This window comes from Fukomys damarensis, unplaced genomic scaffold (assembly GCF_012274545.1).
Source record: "Fukomys damarensis isolate Sample0158 unplaced genomic scaffold, DMR_v1.0_HiC HiC_scaffold_32, whole genome shotgun sequence".
NCBI lineage: Eukaryota > Metazoa > Chordata > Mammalia > Rodentia > Bathyergidae > Fukomys > Fukomys damarensis.
Genome location: NW_022900944.1, coordinates 9,488,844 through 9,504,834, shown reverse-complemented (window position 1 = coordinate 9,504,834; position 15,991 = coordinate 9,488,844). Strand labels below are relative to the sequence as shown.

General features: G+C 41.2%; 1 protein-coding gene across 5 annotated transcripts in view; it reads right to left on the bottom strand.

Annotated features, from left to right (window-relative positions):
- Positions 1 to 738: 738 nt before the first annotated feature.
- The window catches only part of Psme3ip1 (proteasome activator subunit 3 interacting protein 1), a 37,039-nt gene continuing 21,786 nt past the window's right edge, over positions 739 to 15,991 (bottom strand). For all 5 annotated transcript variants that reach the window (XM_010638909.3, XM_010638910.3, XM_010638913.3 and 2 more), the window contains 2 exons: positions 13,737 to 13,801; positions 739 to 5,957 (listed from right to left, as the gene is read on the bottom strand). In XM_010638909.3, the coding sequence (XP_010637211.1) occupies positions 5,740 to 5,957; positions 13,737 to 13,801 (283 nt within the window). In that variant the 3' untranslated portion in view covers positions 739 to 5,739. The remainder of the gene's footprint in view (positions 5,958 to 13,736; positions 13,802 to 15,991) is intronic.

Here is a 15,991-nt window from a genome sequence, read left to right as displayed (position 1 = left end):
CAGCAGCAGCAGCATGCCGCCCTCCCCAGGAACGTGCATGCTCACCCCCCTTCCTTGTGGGTGGCCTATTTTTTACCAATCCACAATTTTATTTTTTACAACCAGACCTCTGCCCCCACCCACCCCAGCCCAGCTGGGCTTCCTGTGTTGGAATCAGCTGATGATGCTTCCAGGCCAAACTGGCAAATCCGTTTCCCCCAACCCCCCTCCCCCACCACCCTTAAGTATTGAATGTACTTTGTATAATTTTAGTGGAATTGTTATTAAAGAGAATAAAATTTTTACAGTCATAACTGGCTTTTTCTAAGTAACTAGCCACAGAAAGGAACATGTCCCTGGTGCACTGTTTGTGTCATTGCCCATATCCAATTCCTGCTGTTTTTAATACTGTGACTCTGTCCCATCTGTTACACTCAGGGTAATAAAGGAGTTTCACATGTCCCTGTTTCAGTCAGCTCCTTCAGTGGGGACTCCATGGGTTAACAATCACTGGAAGATCCCTTCCCCCTACCCAGCAAGCCCGTGGAGCTGTTGTGGTCACTTCTGTGTGGGACCTGCATTTCCTAACAGCAGTGAAACTGGTACAGGATGTGGCATGGTACACACACACTGATATTTGCGTGAGGAGAATGTGCAAGCCCACACCAGTATCTCTGGGAGGTCCAGCCAACTCATCCTTCTTCCTGCCTCCCCTCCCTCCCCTCTTCCTCTTGGGCCACACTATGACCTTTGTTCCTCCCCACCCCCCAGCTAGACAGCAGTTACTGCCACCCACTTGGTCCTCTCCTCTAGGTCTCCCAGGCCTTGTAGTCTGCGGTGTGCAAAAGCCTCTTTGGCCTTAGGACCTCAATAGGGTTAGGGTTAGGCCTCCATCCTTTTCTAGATGCAGGCCCAGCTTTACAAGAGCAGCCAGAGGACCTCTCTGGAACCATCCGATCTCCCAGTTCCCTCTCTTGCAGATAAACACCCCTCCCTTTTTTATCTACCTCCTCTGAAATTCCAGCCAGCCCCTTGACACAGGCTTATGTGTAACCAGTAATAGCTAACATTCTGTTAAGCACTGTTTCCAGTTCCCCAAGGAATGCTTTGCAGGAGTGTGTGTGTGCATGCTAGGCAAGTACTATGCCACTGAGTTATAGCCCCAGCTCTACCTAAGGTGCATCTTGATGAACCCTTCCAACAGCCCCAACCAGAACCACTTCAGATTCTTGGAAGCACATGCAGCAGCACATCAGGCCTACTCAAGGCAGAGCCCAATACATATGTATCTGGCTGACTCCATGCCTACACTGGTTCTGTTGCATCCAGTGCCTTCCTGAAGCCTTCAGGAGGGAGGCTTTGCAAAGGCTTCTGTTGAAGCTGCTGAATGATGGCCTTGTCCCTCCACTCCACTAGTGACCTGCTCCAACTGGGCAGCACCAGGCAGGTGCCCAGCAAGCTCAGGAGCCAGTTTAGCTGGTAGGAATGAGTGAGGGGCACCCTAAGCTTTTAATCCTTCTATGACTTCTGTAGCCACCAGAAACCACTGAAGTATGGTTTGGGGTTACTTTCCCTTCTCTCTGAGAGCTGCTGGCATGCACAGAACCCTGATTTGTGGAAGAGCCTTCAGGAAGACAGTGCCTCCACTACCTAGGCCAGCCAGCCACATGGATGAAGCCCAGTACTGGTATATCTGGCTCATTTTGGTTCACTTGCCTGGCCAGCTACCAGACAGACATTAGCACAAGACTGTTTACTCATTTGGTACTGAAGTGACTAGTGGATGTTATATCCAGGAAGGTCTGTGCTGCTCCAACTTGGGAGAGTCTGTCAAGTCCACCTGCCCAAAGGCCTCTCCAGAAGTCTGTCCCCAAAGTTCATGCTCCTACAGACCAGATGTGTGGGCCACAGTTGCTACTTCTGAAAGGCCTCCCTTAGTGGGAGACCCAGGCCCTCCTGCTGTCTGACCCCTCTGCCTGAGACTACAGGGGTAAGTCAAGCAGGCTCTGTACTCTTGGCTGGCTCCAGTCTACAGGAAAAAGAACGTGCCTAAACTTTAGACAAGGGTGCATTGCCTTTTTAAAACTCCAAGCTGCTGCTGCTGCTTGGCTCTTCCACAGGAACAGGGTGAAAAGCAGACTTAGAAACCTGACAGAAAGACTCCACCCTGGCCTGGAGACTCCTCCACTGAGGCCTGGGTGCTGGCATTTGTTTAAAACATGCACTAACGTCACAAAAAGCTAGACTTAAAAGCTCAAATAAAAACTCTTGTTCTGTCAGCTGCCAGGCAAATCACTGAACTGCTGGAAATTTTGGTTTCCTGTGTAAAATGTAGAGAAAGGCTGTTTCATAGGATCTTTTTCAGAATTAAAGACACAACCATCCACTAAAATAACACAGAAATGTCCTAAGCTGCCTAAGACCTCCATAGCAGCACGCACTGAATGAGAGATCAACACAAGGGACAACAATGTACATGATTACTACTGAAAGAGGAAGAGAGCAGGCCAGCTTACAGCATAAAGCTCAGGTGAAGACCTCCGCAAAGCTTTCCTCCAGTGCTGGGGCCATATTCTGCTGGTCACTGCTGAGACTCCCTCTCCCCTACACCATCAACTCCAGCAGGTAAGAGAGCAAACCTCCAGCCCTTTCCAGCATCACTAAGGCATGAATGTGAGACTGGCTTCTTGTGTTCAACCTGTGACTGCAAAAGTTTTGCCAAGATTCTAGCCTCCCACTGAGCAGAAATTGCATTCTACCCTGGCATGTGAAACCAGGCTGGGCACGCCAGGAAATCAAGAAAACACCAAATCCAAATGGCTATGCACTGCCACTGAGCTCTCCTTGTTTTTCTGGAGGGGCTTAAGATGACAGCTGAGCCATATACCCACGGCTAAGACACTTCAGCCAAGGAACCGGGTGTGCCAGAGGAATTAACATTCAGCAGAGAACAGCACACAGCAGAGACTGGTGGTGGAGCACTGACAACCAGATCTGATCTTTTGGCATTTCAGCGTTCTAGATGCAACTGAGGAATGCCAGTGTGACCAAGAGGCCTGCACAAGCCACACTAACACAGCTGACACCACACTCAGAAGTGAGGAGGCCCATGGTAACAGCACTAAGGACTGCTACTGCCTAATGAGCATCAGGTGGCATACCAAGCACCTTATCTACATTTTCTCTTATCCTTCCCAAGGAAGACCATGGCACCATTCCTTTTTCCCAAGGAGGAAAGTGAGGCCCCTCTGGACCTTGCCTAAATGAAACAGCCAGTGAATGTCTGGCTCCAAGTTCAGAATCAGCAGTGTATCTGTGCAAGGTGGAATGAGGCTGAGGTCCCAGGGAGGAGAAGCTGTGGCGGTGGGATGGTCTAGGCAAATGGAGTTTCTCTCTTGGGTGGGAAGAGAGCAGTGCAAAGGGAAGCACTCAGGATACTTTAAATCACTTCTAGCTTACCTAGAATAACCTAATAAAATGCAAAAGCTATGTAAATAGCTGCTATATGCAGTTTAGAGAATAAAAAACTGCATGTTCAGTATAGACACAATGCTTTTTTCAAATTTTTTTCAATCGGTAACTGGATGAATCCAGAAGCAGAACCAGCCAACTTGGAGGGCCAACTGTATAATTTTTTGGTTTTAAGCAGTGTTTCCTTCCATCCCTACATATCTCATTCTTTGGGACAGAACCATGAGTTCTACCCTGGATGCTTCCACAGGCCACTTCCCGTTAGGTACAGATCCTCCTTTGCTACCCATGGTTCCTACAGAAGCTATGTTTCAGTTTCAAGGCTCTATGCTGATGGGCACAACAGACAACAATGAAAGGACCCTAGGGACTTAATCTCTCTTGAGCACAGGATCTCAGTCTGAAGATTCAACCTGCACAATCCAATCTGTGATGGGAGACCTGGAGGCCCAGGATGCAGTACAAGAGAGGCAAGAGATCCTTCTCTGATTTACTCACTTTGAAGTTCCTGTATGATTTTAATCTCTGCAACCCTTGGTCAACTTCTTCAAACATCAACAGAGGCCACGAGGTACAGTAATGGCCTCTGAAAAGTCAAACCACATAAAGATGGTGACTTTAATTCTTTGGCCTGCCTCCTGAAATGATTCGAGTTTTCTCTGGGTATATGCTGCAACCATGACAGCACAATTGCAGGAACAATGAAGCAGCAAGGCAGAAGGTGCCTACACAGTTTTACCTAACATCTTGTTTGTGAGCATGGAGCTGACGCACCCATATTGTCAGAGACAATTAACACTGAGAAGTCCTAAAAGGAAGACAGAATTCACAAGGCATCAGTTATGGGTGAGGGGACGCCACCATCTGCCAGTGGGCACCAGAGTATAGCCAAACTGGAAAAGGAAAAGAAGTGGGTTGGATGAGACCCAGAAGCCTCTCTGCCCACGTTAAAAGTAAGTAGCTTCCCTGACTGCCGGCATCATAGTGTCAACACATTCTACGTGTGTCTCGCTCAGTCTCACACCCGAGGAAACAGAAACCATTGACGCAGGAACCAAGGGAAAGAGTTACACGGGCTTTCTCTCCTGAGGCAGGGGGACATCCAGACTGTTTTAAAGCTCATACCCACCTCTCCCCAGAGGACTCCATATCCTCTTCTCCACACCTCCCTTTCACCCACTCAGGGCTGAGCCTAGTTCCCTCTATGAGACAGAGGGGGCAGAGCTCCTCTGCTTCTTGGCTGCCTGTGGCTTTGGAACTGCTGTTTGGGAAGGGAAAGAGCAGTGGGACAGTGGATTAAAGAAAAGTGCTAGGGCAGCACCTTTAGGCTTACAAGGGCTTTCACAGTTAAAAGCCACAACTCTAACAAGCATGAAACAGAAATGCCTCAGAGGGAAGCCAAGCATAGTCATAACATGCAGGTGTGCCCAGCTAGTTTGTAGTATTCAGATTGCAGAAGCCGCCAGAAAAGTCATCTCGCTAACGTACACACCAGTGGTTCTGGTTTCTGGCCATGTTAAATAAGGCCACTGCTTGTTTCTCAAAAGTTTAAAATCTTAAACTAAATCTTTTATTTCAAAATCAAAAATAAAATAACTTGCTAGGCAGAGAAAAGATCTGAGTAGAAGATAAAAGCTTGCTCATTACCAGCCTATTCCTATACAAATGGGATTGGATGGAGAGGACAGGAGTGGCCAACAGTAAGGCAAACTTCACAATGAAGGCTGGTGTCAGTCAACTGACATCCCCTGCAGATGGACTTCATTATCTTTACTTAGCACTCAACATCACGACAGCAAGACAACACGGAGGACTTAGTTCAGAGAGGTGCTCCATTTCCCACCGGTCAGCTTTGTCTCCACATGCTCCACAACACAGTCGAACTGAACAACACATTTGTCTACAATAAACTTTAAATAACACCTGTGCAACAACTGCCCTGGCTTCTGGCACTGTTGGGAAAGGAAAAACAGAAAAGAAGAAAGCAACAAAACCCAGCAGCATCCTCTACTAGCTAGTCCTGCTGATCCCCCCAGGCACAGCTTCTGCAGCCACACCACCCTACCATGTCAGAGAGGAAGAGGCAGGGGTATGGTCATCTGCACCACAGCAGGAAGAAGACCAAACACAGTTCTGGCTACAAGTGATCTGGCACATTTTTAGGTGAGGTTAAAAGTGTCACGGTGTGCACAGAGGGCCGGCAAAGGAGTTTTGGAGGGAGGTATTGCCTGGAGGCAGAATGGACGGTCTGACCGTTCTAGGGGGAGCTCCCTGTGGGAAGGATAGGAGTTAGGGTGCCTCCAGGAAGGTGTTGGTTCGGAAGATGGAGGAGACGATCTTCCCCGTGGCGTTGATGGTGCCTTCACTGTCTGAGCTGGACTCAGAGTCGCTGCTCCCAGAGTAGGCGCCCAGACCTGGGAGGATGCCGATGCAGACAGCGGCGGAGGGGCAGTGAATGGATGGGCCACTCAGGGAGGTACTTCCAACAGATACACAGGATGGGGCCTCTGCAAAAAAGAGGATTTTTATTCATCGCTCTTTCAAAGGTGAGGGGTACTTATGTACACGCTGGTCTGGGTACTAAGGCTTTACCCCCAGAAATCACCAGGCCTGCAAACAATGCTGTGCAGTCAAGACCCTTGTCAGCCTCATTTTACAGATAAAGAAAATGACAAAAGAAGTGAGGCTCCAGGAGGTGAAATGACTTCTCAAGGTCAAGTGGCAAAGCTAGGACTCTATTCCCAGAGTCTGACTACACACTCGTTCCCCACCAGCTCTGGGCTGCAGAACAAACACCTTGCAGGGCTGCCCAGGGGAATTTACTTCCCTGTCCTCACAAGATGGGCCAGTGTTTATATTATTCCCTACTCACTCTCAGGGCAGAAGATGGACATGCAGAGATAAAAGGCTTCCACCTGTGTTCTCAGTGTTCAGAAACACTGAGTAACGTTAAAAAGTCCTCAGCATATGACACCATCACCATCCGATACTTGTGCCAGCTCTGAAGGCCAAACATTAGCTACAGAATAACACTTTATTAAGGAGAGCTGCTTTTCCCTGATGGCAGATATAAGCAATTGAGAAACTGATTTAATACAACTTTTGCCTTCTAGTCATGGTCCTCTTACAACTGAGAAAACCAAAGCCAATCAGGTAACACTTCAAGACCATGCACAATGTCACCAAATATCTGGGGCTTTTTTCTTTCTAGAAAACCCATAGTTACCCTGCCACTCAAAGGACAGAAAGCCTCAATCTAGAAAATGTAGGATCTGAAAGGTAAAGGAAAGCACTCCACTCCACCCTGTCTTCCTTTTGAATTTCCAGCCTCATTTAATCACTGTCACAAACTGCTATGTAGGTATTATCTCCATTTGCTGGTTGGGGAGGGGGGGTCAAATGACTGCGCGGGCTTACAGGTTACTTACAGTAGAAAACATTTAACTAAAACTGAATCAAATGATACTGTATTAAAATGACACAGAGCTCTTTGGAGAATAAGGATTGGAGTGCACACATCACTGCCTCGGTCTGAATAAGCACAGCATCTTCTGGGCTTGCCTTTGATTCACCATCATCTCACATATGCAGATACCTCAAGCAGATGTCAAAGGATACATGATTCCATGCATTTGACACCAGGAGTCAGAAAAAAATACCACCAAGAAGCTGGATGCACCTTCTTAAGGCCAATGTGCAGAATTCAGGGGCTCAGTGCATGTGCCTGTCTTTACAGGTCATTCCAACCAAGGAGAAAGAAACTGGGCCAGGGATTTAGCTCAGTGGTGCCACCACCACCTCGCAAGCCCGAGACCTCAGGTTCAATCCCTGGTACCAAAAAGAAAGAGAAAAAGAGAAAGAAACTGCTAATGGTAAACAATGTTAACACATGCAGATATCAGAAAGTAAATAAAGGGCAGACAATGATGGCAGAGATGTCAAAAACATGGTTATAAGAGGGTAAGGCAAATATCTATAACAATATCACAAAAGCTGATTGATGTCTCTAAGATTATAAAGAATTACAATCTGTTAAAAAAAATCAACAACTGAGCAGAAAAGTGGCTAAAAGATATTCAGAGTTCATAGAAAAGGTCACATGTTAACTTAGTAGTAACAAATTAGGAAGGACCATGTAAAGAATATCTAACTTTATATGCTGCTGAAGGAATATAGAGAAATCTGGCAATGACTTTGAAATTTAAATGATGTTCATGAGAAAACATTCACTGCAGCACTGTTTAGAGTAGCAAAATGTCCGTTAATAGGCAGCTAGCTCAGTAATGGTCTCCTATTCAGCCATCAAGAAGAACGCATCTCAGGTTGGAGTATGGCTCAGAGGTAGGGTTCTTGCCTACAATGCAAAAAGTTCCATCCCTAGCACTGCAAAAAAAAGAAACAAAATGAGCCAGGGGTTTAGGTCAGTGGTTCTACCGCTTGCCTCACAAGCACCAGGTCCTGAGTTTGATCCCCAGTACCAAAAAAAAAAAAAAAATCTCCGTCTGTACTGGAATTGAATGATCTCCAAGATAATGTGCTAAATGAAAAAGGCAAGGGGCAGAACAGCATGTATAAGTTATAATTTGGGGGAAAAAGGCACAATCATGCATATGTATGACAATGTCAGCAAAAATACATTCAAAACTGGGTTACTCTGGGAGAATAAAGTGATGGTTTCCTACTCTTTGGGGACATGACATCAAGCTATATCATTTATTACTTAAGGGCTAGGGATTTAGCTTAGGGGTACTGCCAACTGCCTCAAAAGTGCAAGGTCCTGATTTCGATCCCTGATACCAAAAAAGAAAATTACAGCATTTATTACTTCAACATTCATTATTGTTATGCATAACATATAAAAGGATGCTTTTACTATTCTGGCAGAAAAAACGTGGTTGTTTTAAAAATAAGTATCTTATAAAGGTATGTGGTTCAGTTACTTAGAAAACTAATGTATGGCTGGGCATGGTGGTGCACATATATAATCTCAGCACTTTGGATTAGAAGTTCAAGGCCAGTTTGGGATGCATAGCCAAATGTGCTATAAAAAAAAAAAAAAAAAGAATCACACCACCAACCAAACAAACAAAAAACAGTATTTCATGTGAAAGTCATTCAGTGAAGTATATTGTTTTATCAAGTATTTCAAGTGTGAACTGAATTTAAGGGACCAAGAAAAGAAAGAAAAGTTCAGAAAGTTCAGAATACCCATGAGGATAAGAGCTGGCCTAAAGGAAGGATAGAAGCCAGCTACAAAAATGTGTGAGCAAGGAATCTGGACCACTGTGACATCAGTAGGTTAAGTGAAAAAACAAAAACTCCCAATTACATCGGAAGTTCTAAGAAAGAAAAGAGACTGCAACTCTAACAAATTTCATTCCAAAAGCAGTTAACTATACAAAGAGAACAAAATGGTGCCCTCTGATCTCACCCATTTGGTGAGGTTTCCTGCCAACTTCTGTATTTGCTGCACCACACTGTCATAACAAATTAACACAAAAAATTACTATTAGAAAATGTTCTCGGGATTTAGGCAGATTCATGACTTGGGAGTAGATGGAGCCAACTTGTGCATTCACTCCCTGGCTCTGCTCAGGCAGGTCTTTAGGGGGAAGCTGAATCTCTATCAGGATCACAGATAGCTTCTGAGGGACCAAGGGGCAAATCCTCCTGCTGAGAAGTCTCAGAAGCAAGCTTTCTCAGGACATCATTCTTGTGAGGCCTTATGTCCCAGTAGAGGAGGACATTTCTTGCCTAGCTTCTGCAGGAGAACACAGGGGTAGGAAGAAGGCATTCAGAAGGACAAAAAGATGGCTCTGAAATCTAAGTGTCTGTCTGAGGTGGTTCAAGGAAGCCAGTTTTCCTTTCGACTGACTCATTCCTACCAGAAAGTAAGCATGAGATACAGTGCAACTAGTTTACTAGTTGAAATGCATTTAAAATTTTTATGAAGTCATGTGTGCATGCACATGTCTGCATGTAGCCTATTGTTAAGATGACTCAAGATATTGTTAAGATAGCAATACTACCTAACAAATCTACAGAGTCTTAAAAGATTAATCAAAATTTCAGCTGCTTTTGCAGAAATCACAAACTGGTCCCCAAATTCAAATGGAAATCAAAAGGATTTTAATAAGCAAATAAGCAAAACATTCTTGAAAAAAACAGAAAACTCATACTTCTTGATTTCAAAACTTACTACAAAGCTTCAGTGATGAAGACTATGTGGTAATGGTGTAAGGACAGACATAAAGATAAATGAAATAGAAAAGAGATTCCAGAAATAAACCCATACATTTAAAGTTAACTGAATGCCAACAAAAATGCCTCGACAGTTTAGTGGAGAAAGATTAATCTTTTCAACAAGTGTTGCCAGGACAAAGAGATATCCCTGTAAATGAAACTGGACCCCTACTTTATGTTATAACAGAAACAAACTTGTCAGGCATGGTGGTCCACATTTGTAATCCAGGAGGCTGAAGCAGGAGGAGTGCTATGAATTCAAGGCCTGCCTAGGCTACACAGTGAGTTCAAGGCCAGCCTGACCTACATAGCAAGATCCTATCTTAAAAAAAACAAACAAACAAACAAAAAAGCAAAAGCAAAAAAAAAAAAAACAAAAACAAAAAAACAAAAACCCCAAAACACTAAAACTAAACAAACAAACAAAAAACTAACTCAAAATGAATCAAAGACTGGATGTAAAAACTAAAAAAAAAAACGATTTAAAGAAACAGGCATAAATCTTTATGACAACAAACTAAGCAAGGTTTCTAATGTATGATACTAGAGCATAAGCAATAAAGAAAAACTGATAAATCGGATGTCATCAAAATTAAAAACTTTATGCTCTAAAGAGAACAAAGTAAAAACACAGAAAAAAATACTTAGAAATTATATATCTAATAAGTATCAAGTATCCTTACCACTCAACAGTGAAAAGATAAATAACTTGATTTAAATTTTTGCTAAGCAAACGAAATGCCCAATAAATACATGTTGCTTACCATCATTAGGGAAATACAAGTCCAAATCACAATGAGATACAAGGATAAATTTAATTTTAAAAAGACAATAACGTGTTGAAAAAGATGTAAAAAGTATAGCTACTTTGAAAAATGCTAATTATAGAGATACCACATGACCTAGTAATTCCATTTGTAGGTATATACCCAAGAGACTGAAAAGAAGGCTTTACACAAAAACTTACACATGAATATTTACAGCAGCATGATTAATAGCCAAAAAGTAGAAACAATACAAATGCCCATCAACTAATGAATGAACAAACTGTGGTATATTATACAACGGATATTTTTCAGCCATTAGTAAAACACATTAATTCATGTTACAACATGAACTTTGAAAATATATTGACTGAAAAGCCAGACACAAAACACCACATATTGCATGATTTCATTTATATGAAATGGTCCAAAAAGGAGTTTATTCAGACAGAAAAAACAGTGGTTGTCACTGGCTGAGAAGAGGGAATGGGGAATAACCACTAACAGCACAGGGTTTCTTTTGGGAGTTGAAAATGTTTTGGAAATAGGTAGCGGTGATGGTTGCACAACTTTGTAAACATACTAATAGCCACATAACTATATTCTTTAAAGGTTGAATGTTATAAATTATATTTCAGATTTCAGTAGGTTTTTTTTTGTTTGTTTGTTTTTTTAAGTTTCATGAAGCTGGGGGCTTGGTGGCACATTCTTGTAATCCCAGCTCTCTGGGAGGCTGAGGCAGAAGGATCACAAGTTCAAGCCCAGCTTCGGCAACTTAGCAAGATCCTGTCTCAAAATAGATTTAAGAACAGCTGCAGATATAGCTCAGTGAGTAGGCCCTGGGTTCAATACTCAGTACTTGGGGGGGGGGTGTCATGAGCCAGATACAATGTTTGGTCCTTGCTTAGATTCTAACTTTAAGAACAAAATTGCCAAGACAACATTTTTTGAAATAAATGGGAAAAATAAACTTTAAATTTAGTTATTATTATGATTATTTTAGATATGATCACAGTATTCCAATTAATAAAACAAAAAAGCCAAAAAAGAACTTACTTTTCATAAATACATAGTGGAGAATTATGAAGTGAAATGATAACTGGGATTTGTTATAAAGTATTATAGTTGGGTAGGTATAGCTTATTGTAGAATGCTTGCTTAGCATGTGCAAGGCCCTGGGTTTAATTCCTTAACACTGCAAAATAAAATATGCATTTAAAAATATTGTTGAAAAGACCCAATCAAAAAATGGGCATCTGAAATGAACAGACATTTCTCAAAGAAGTAAAAGCAGCAAACAAACATATGAAAAAATGTTCCACATCACTGGTCATTCAAGAGATGCAGATGAAAACAACACTGAGATTCATTCCACCTTACCCCACAAAGAATGGCTGCTATCAAGAAATCAACCAACAACAAATGCTGGCGGGGTTGAGGGGAGAAAGGAACCCTTCTCCATTGTTGGTGGGAGTGAAGATTGGTGCAACTACTGTGGAAACCAATATGGAGATACCGCAAACAACTAAGGTTAGAAGTCCCATTTGACCCAGCTATTCTTCTGCTGGGTATCTTCCCAAAAGTATTAAAAGAATTATACCACAGTGATATATGTGCACCCATGTTTATAGCGACAGTTTGTAATAGCTAAAACTTGGAAACAGCCCAATTGCCCATCAACTAGAGACTGGATAAAGATGTGGTGTTTTGTTTTGTTTTGTTCTGTTTTATAAAACAGAGTACAACTCACCATAAAGAATGAGAAACTAGACATTAATAGCTAAGTGGATGAACATTGAGGCCATACTCTTAAGTGAAATAAACAGGACGCATGTGTGAATACTGAATAGTTTCTCTGGTGTGTAAATAAGGATCAAAATGTATAACTGATACTGTGAAATAGGAAGAAAATGTCTAAAGGAGCAGGGGAAGTGGAAGGGGTAGGGGAAAAGAAAGAGGGAGGAAAAGGAAAAACATGGAAACAAAGTCTTCACAAATAGGGAAGGGTCGAGGGGGTGAAGAGAGGACAGGGGAATGGGGAAAAAATAGAACCGAGATACATCATGTAAAGGTACAAGATCCCAATGATGAATGTAACTGTACTGTATACCTAAAATGTATCAATAAACTTAATGGAAACAAATTTTAAAAAATAAAATATTGTTGATACAGTGGGGGGAATTTAGCTCAGTGGTGTCACACCTGCTTCGCAAGTTCAAGGTCCTCAGTCTGATCCCCAGTACCAAAAAAAATTGTTGCTAGGAGGTCATTATGCTATTATTTTATTTTATTTTTTTATTTTTGGTACTGGGGATCAAACTCAGGACTTTGTGCTTGTGAGACAGAGTGGTGCCACAGAGCTAAATCTCCAGCACTATACTATTATTTTAATTTTTGAATGTTTCAAATTATCTATAATAAAGGGTTCTAAAATATGTATTTATAATTGTACATACATAGAATAGGTCTGGATGGAAACACAAGAAATGTAAAATACTATTTCCTTGGCGGAAAGAACTAGATAGAAGAGGGATCTTGAGTGCAAAGATGTTTTCATTGAGGGTCCTATTTAAAAGGTTTTATAGCAAAAGAGTAACAGCAACACTCCACTAGCATTGATACTCTACACATTTAAAAAAATCATCCTTTTTAATTTTAAGAGAGAAATAAATGTATGCCCTGTTATAAAGATGACCCCTGAATTTAGCTCAGAGTCTGGATCCCACAGGGAGTCAGATATAGAACTGAAAACAGACTACTGAGTTCCTCATTCCTAAGGCGGCCCCTAGGAATATTCTCCCTCACTTACAACTTCATGCCATTTAATACAGACAGGTTTCATCACTTGAAAGCAACCACCAAAGAAAGTGTACTCCTGGAAACCGTACTAAGCTTCTAGGCCCAACACACTTCAACAATCAGCAGGAGCCAGGCATTCTGCATTCCACAGGGATCAAGCCAGGTGAAATCAAGAAACGTGACATTTGGAGGAGACAAGAGAAAAACTCTTTGTAACGAGAGGTCACCTAACCAGGGATTTGTAAATAATCCTGGGAAAACACAAATGTCATTTATCAGCTCTACTGGTTTCTAACACATTGCTTTTGCAGAGCAGCTGGCAGAGTCTCGGGAATAAATCTTGCCAGGTATAAAGTAGTTTAGCAAATTAAGTTTAGGTAGGCTTATTTGAAGAGACATGCATCCATTCACGGAAACAATGCATTCCAGCCCTTTACCATGGTTCACGTGTACCATGAAAAAAGAAAGTGTGACACCCACCTTGACTCTTGTCATCTGGGTCAGAGTCTGGTTTCAGTCTTTTCACACTATTGCCACTCTCTGAGCTGTAAGAAAAAACATGGTGATTTGAGCTAGCTCCAATCTTGGGAATCAAAGCTTAGGAAATCAGGAGCTCAGAAAACATATCGATGGTTCTAAGGCAGCCTGAATGAGACTCTGAAGGAGGTCTGTGAAGATCTGACATGAAAAGCCTTTATTTTAGGTTCTTAATCTCCTCCAATTATAAAATTCATTGTAAAGTCAAAACTCCCAACAAATCCGAGGGGTGAAGCATGCAAACTTTTGATTCTTTGTCATCTTTATTATTTAACCTGGTTAGAACCACAAATGATTTCAAGAATATTTGGACACTATTTACAAATGACAAAAATTAAGTTATTTAAGATTGAAGAAAACATCTAGAATGAAATACTAAAGATTCTTTCACTAAAATAACATACTTCAACAAAAAGACAAAAACACTTTCACTAAAATATACTTCAACAAAAAAACAAATTATCCCAGGAGAGCCTGAGTACCAGAAGGAAGGGACAGTGTACAATGAAATTGGCAAACACAAATCTAAACAATGATCTGTATTAAAAAATAAAATCTAATTTGAGGCGTTAAATATGACTATATGATCAAAACCAGGTGTGGTGGTGAATGCCTGTATTCCCAGCACTGAGAAGCTGAGGCAGGAGGATCACAAGTTGGAGCACACCCATAGCAACTTAGTGAGACCCTATCTCAAAATAAATAAATAAATAAATAAATAAACAAATATAAATAAATAAATAAATGAAATGAAAAATGGGCTGGGGATGTAGCTCAATACTTAGGTCCTGGAATCAATCCTCAGTACTGCCAAACAAAGAAAGAAAAATGACTGAGATTTTAAAATCTGAATCATTTTTTAAAAAGAAATATAAGATGGTAGAAATTATTTTTAAATGGTAAAAAGACAACATTAAGATTACAGAAGTTATATAAAAAATCTTAATATAGACAACCCTACTAGATAGAAATTAAGAAAAAAAATGTAGATGCTGATATTTTATAAGAGATACATCTAAAAGCTCATTGACCTAGAAAGGTTAAAAGTAAAAGAATGGAAATTAGAGGTACCTGCAGCTAGGGATGGTGGCACATGATTGTAATCCCAGCCCTTGGGAGGCTGAGGCAGGAGGATGACAAGGCCAGCCTGGGCTACATAGCGAACTCAAGCCCAGCCTGGACCACACAGCAAGTTCCTCTCTCAAAATATCAGACAAAAACAAAAGGTACCATGGTAAATACTAGTCTAAAGAAAGCTGGGGTACTCATGTTAATATTAGGAAAACAGGCTTTGAAACCAAAAGCATTATAAAAGTTACAGTTTACTTAAGATTTGATTTGCTATAAAGAAATAACAATTCTGAACATGTATGTATCTAATTAATGCACCTAAAATATTCAAAATATATACTCAACAGAACTACAAAAAGAAATCAAGAAATCACTATGATAGTGGAAATTTTAAAAATATTTCTCTCAAGTATCAATAGAGCAAGCAGAAAAAAAACAGCTGATTTAAACAATAAACAAACCTGACTTGTTGCATCTAAATAGAACCCAGCACCAATAATTATAAAACACTGATTCTCCTCAAACTTACTTGGAACAATCACAAACATTAACTTCAGGAATGAATGACAAAGTCTAAAGCTACCTCAAAAGAATCAGTATATACAAACCACAATGCAATTGTTAGAAATCAGTAACAAAAGATGAATATGATCTAAGATCGATGTGTTAAGATTTGGTAGGGAACCACATGAACCAATGATTAAGTTACCTCAATATAGGAATTTTAAAATATATTTCTGAATTATTCCCAACTCAAAGTTATCACCAGCAACTCAAAAGTTTAGAAGGAAATACAGAATTCGTATCCAATGAAAGCAGGGGAACATTTATAGCTCTGGATGTTAACTGAAAAGGCTAAAAATGAATGAGCTAGGCATGTGACAGCTGTTTATAACAATAAATAAAATAGACTTGAAGAAAGCAAAAGACATCCTTTTGAAGAAGGTATGAAAAAAGTGCTTGTTTGTTTTTATGCCTCATACACACATATACTAGTGGCTTCTAGACTTTACCAGGCATCAGAATCAACCTTGTAACAATGCAGACTCCCATACTTCACTCCAAACTTTCTGAACCAGAATTAATGTGAGGCCTGGGAATCGACAGGGCTTTTTTTTTTTTTTTTT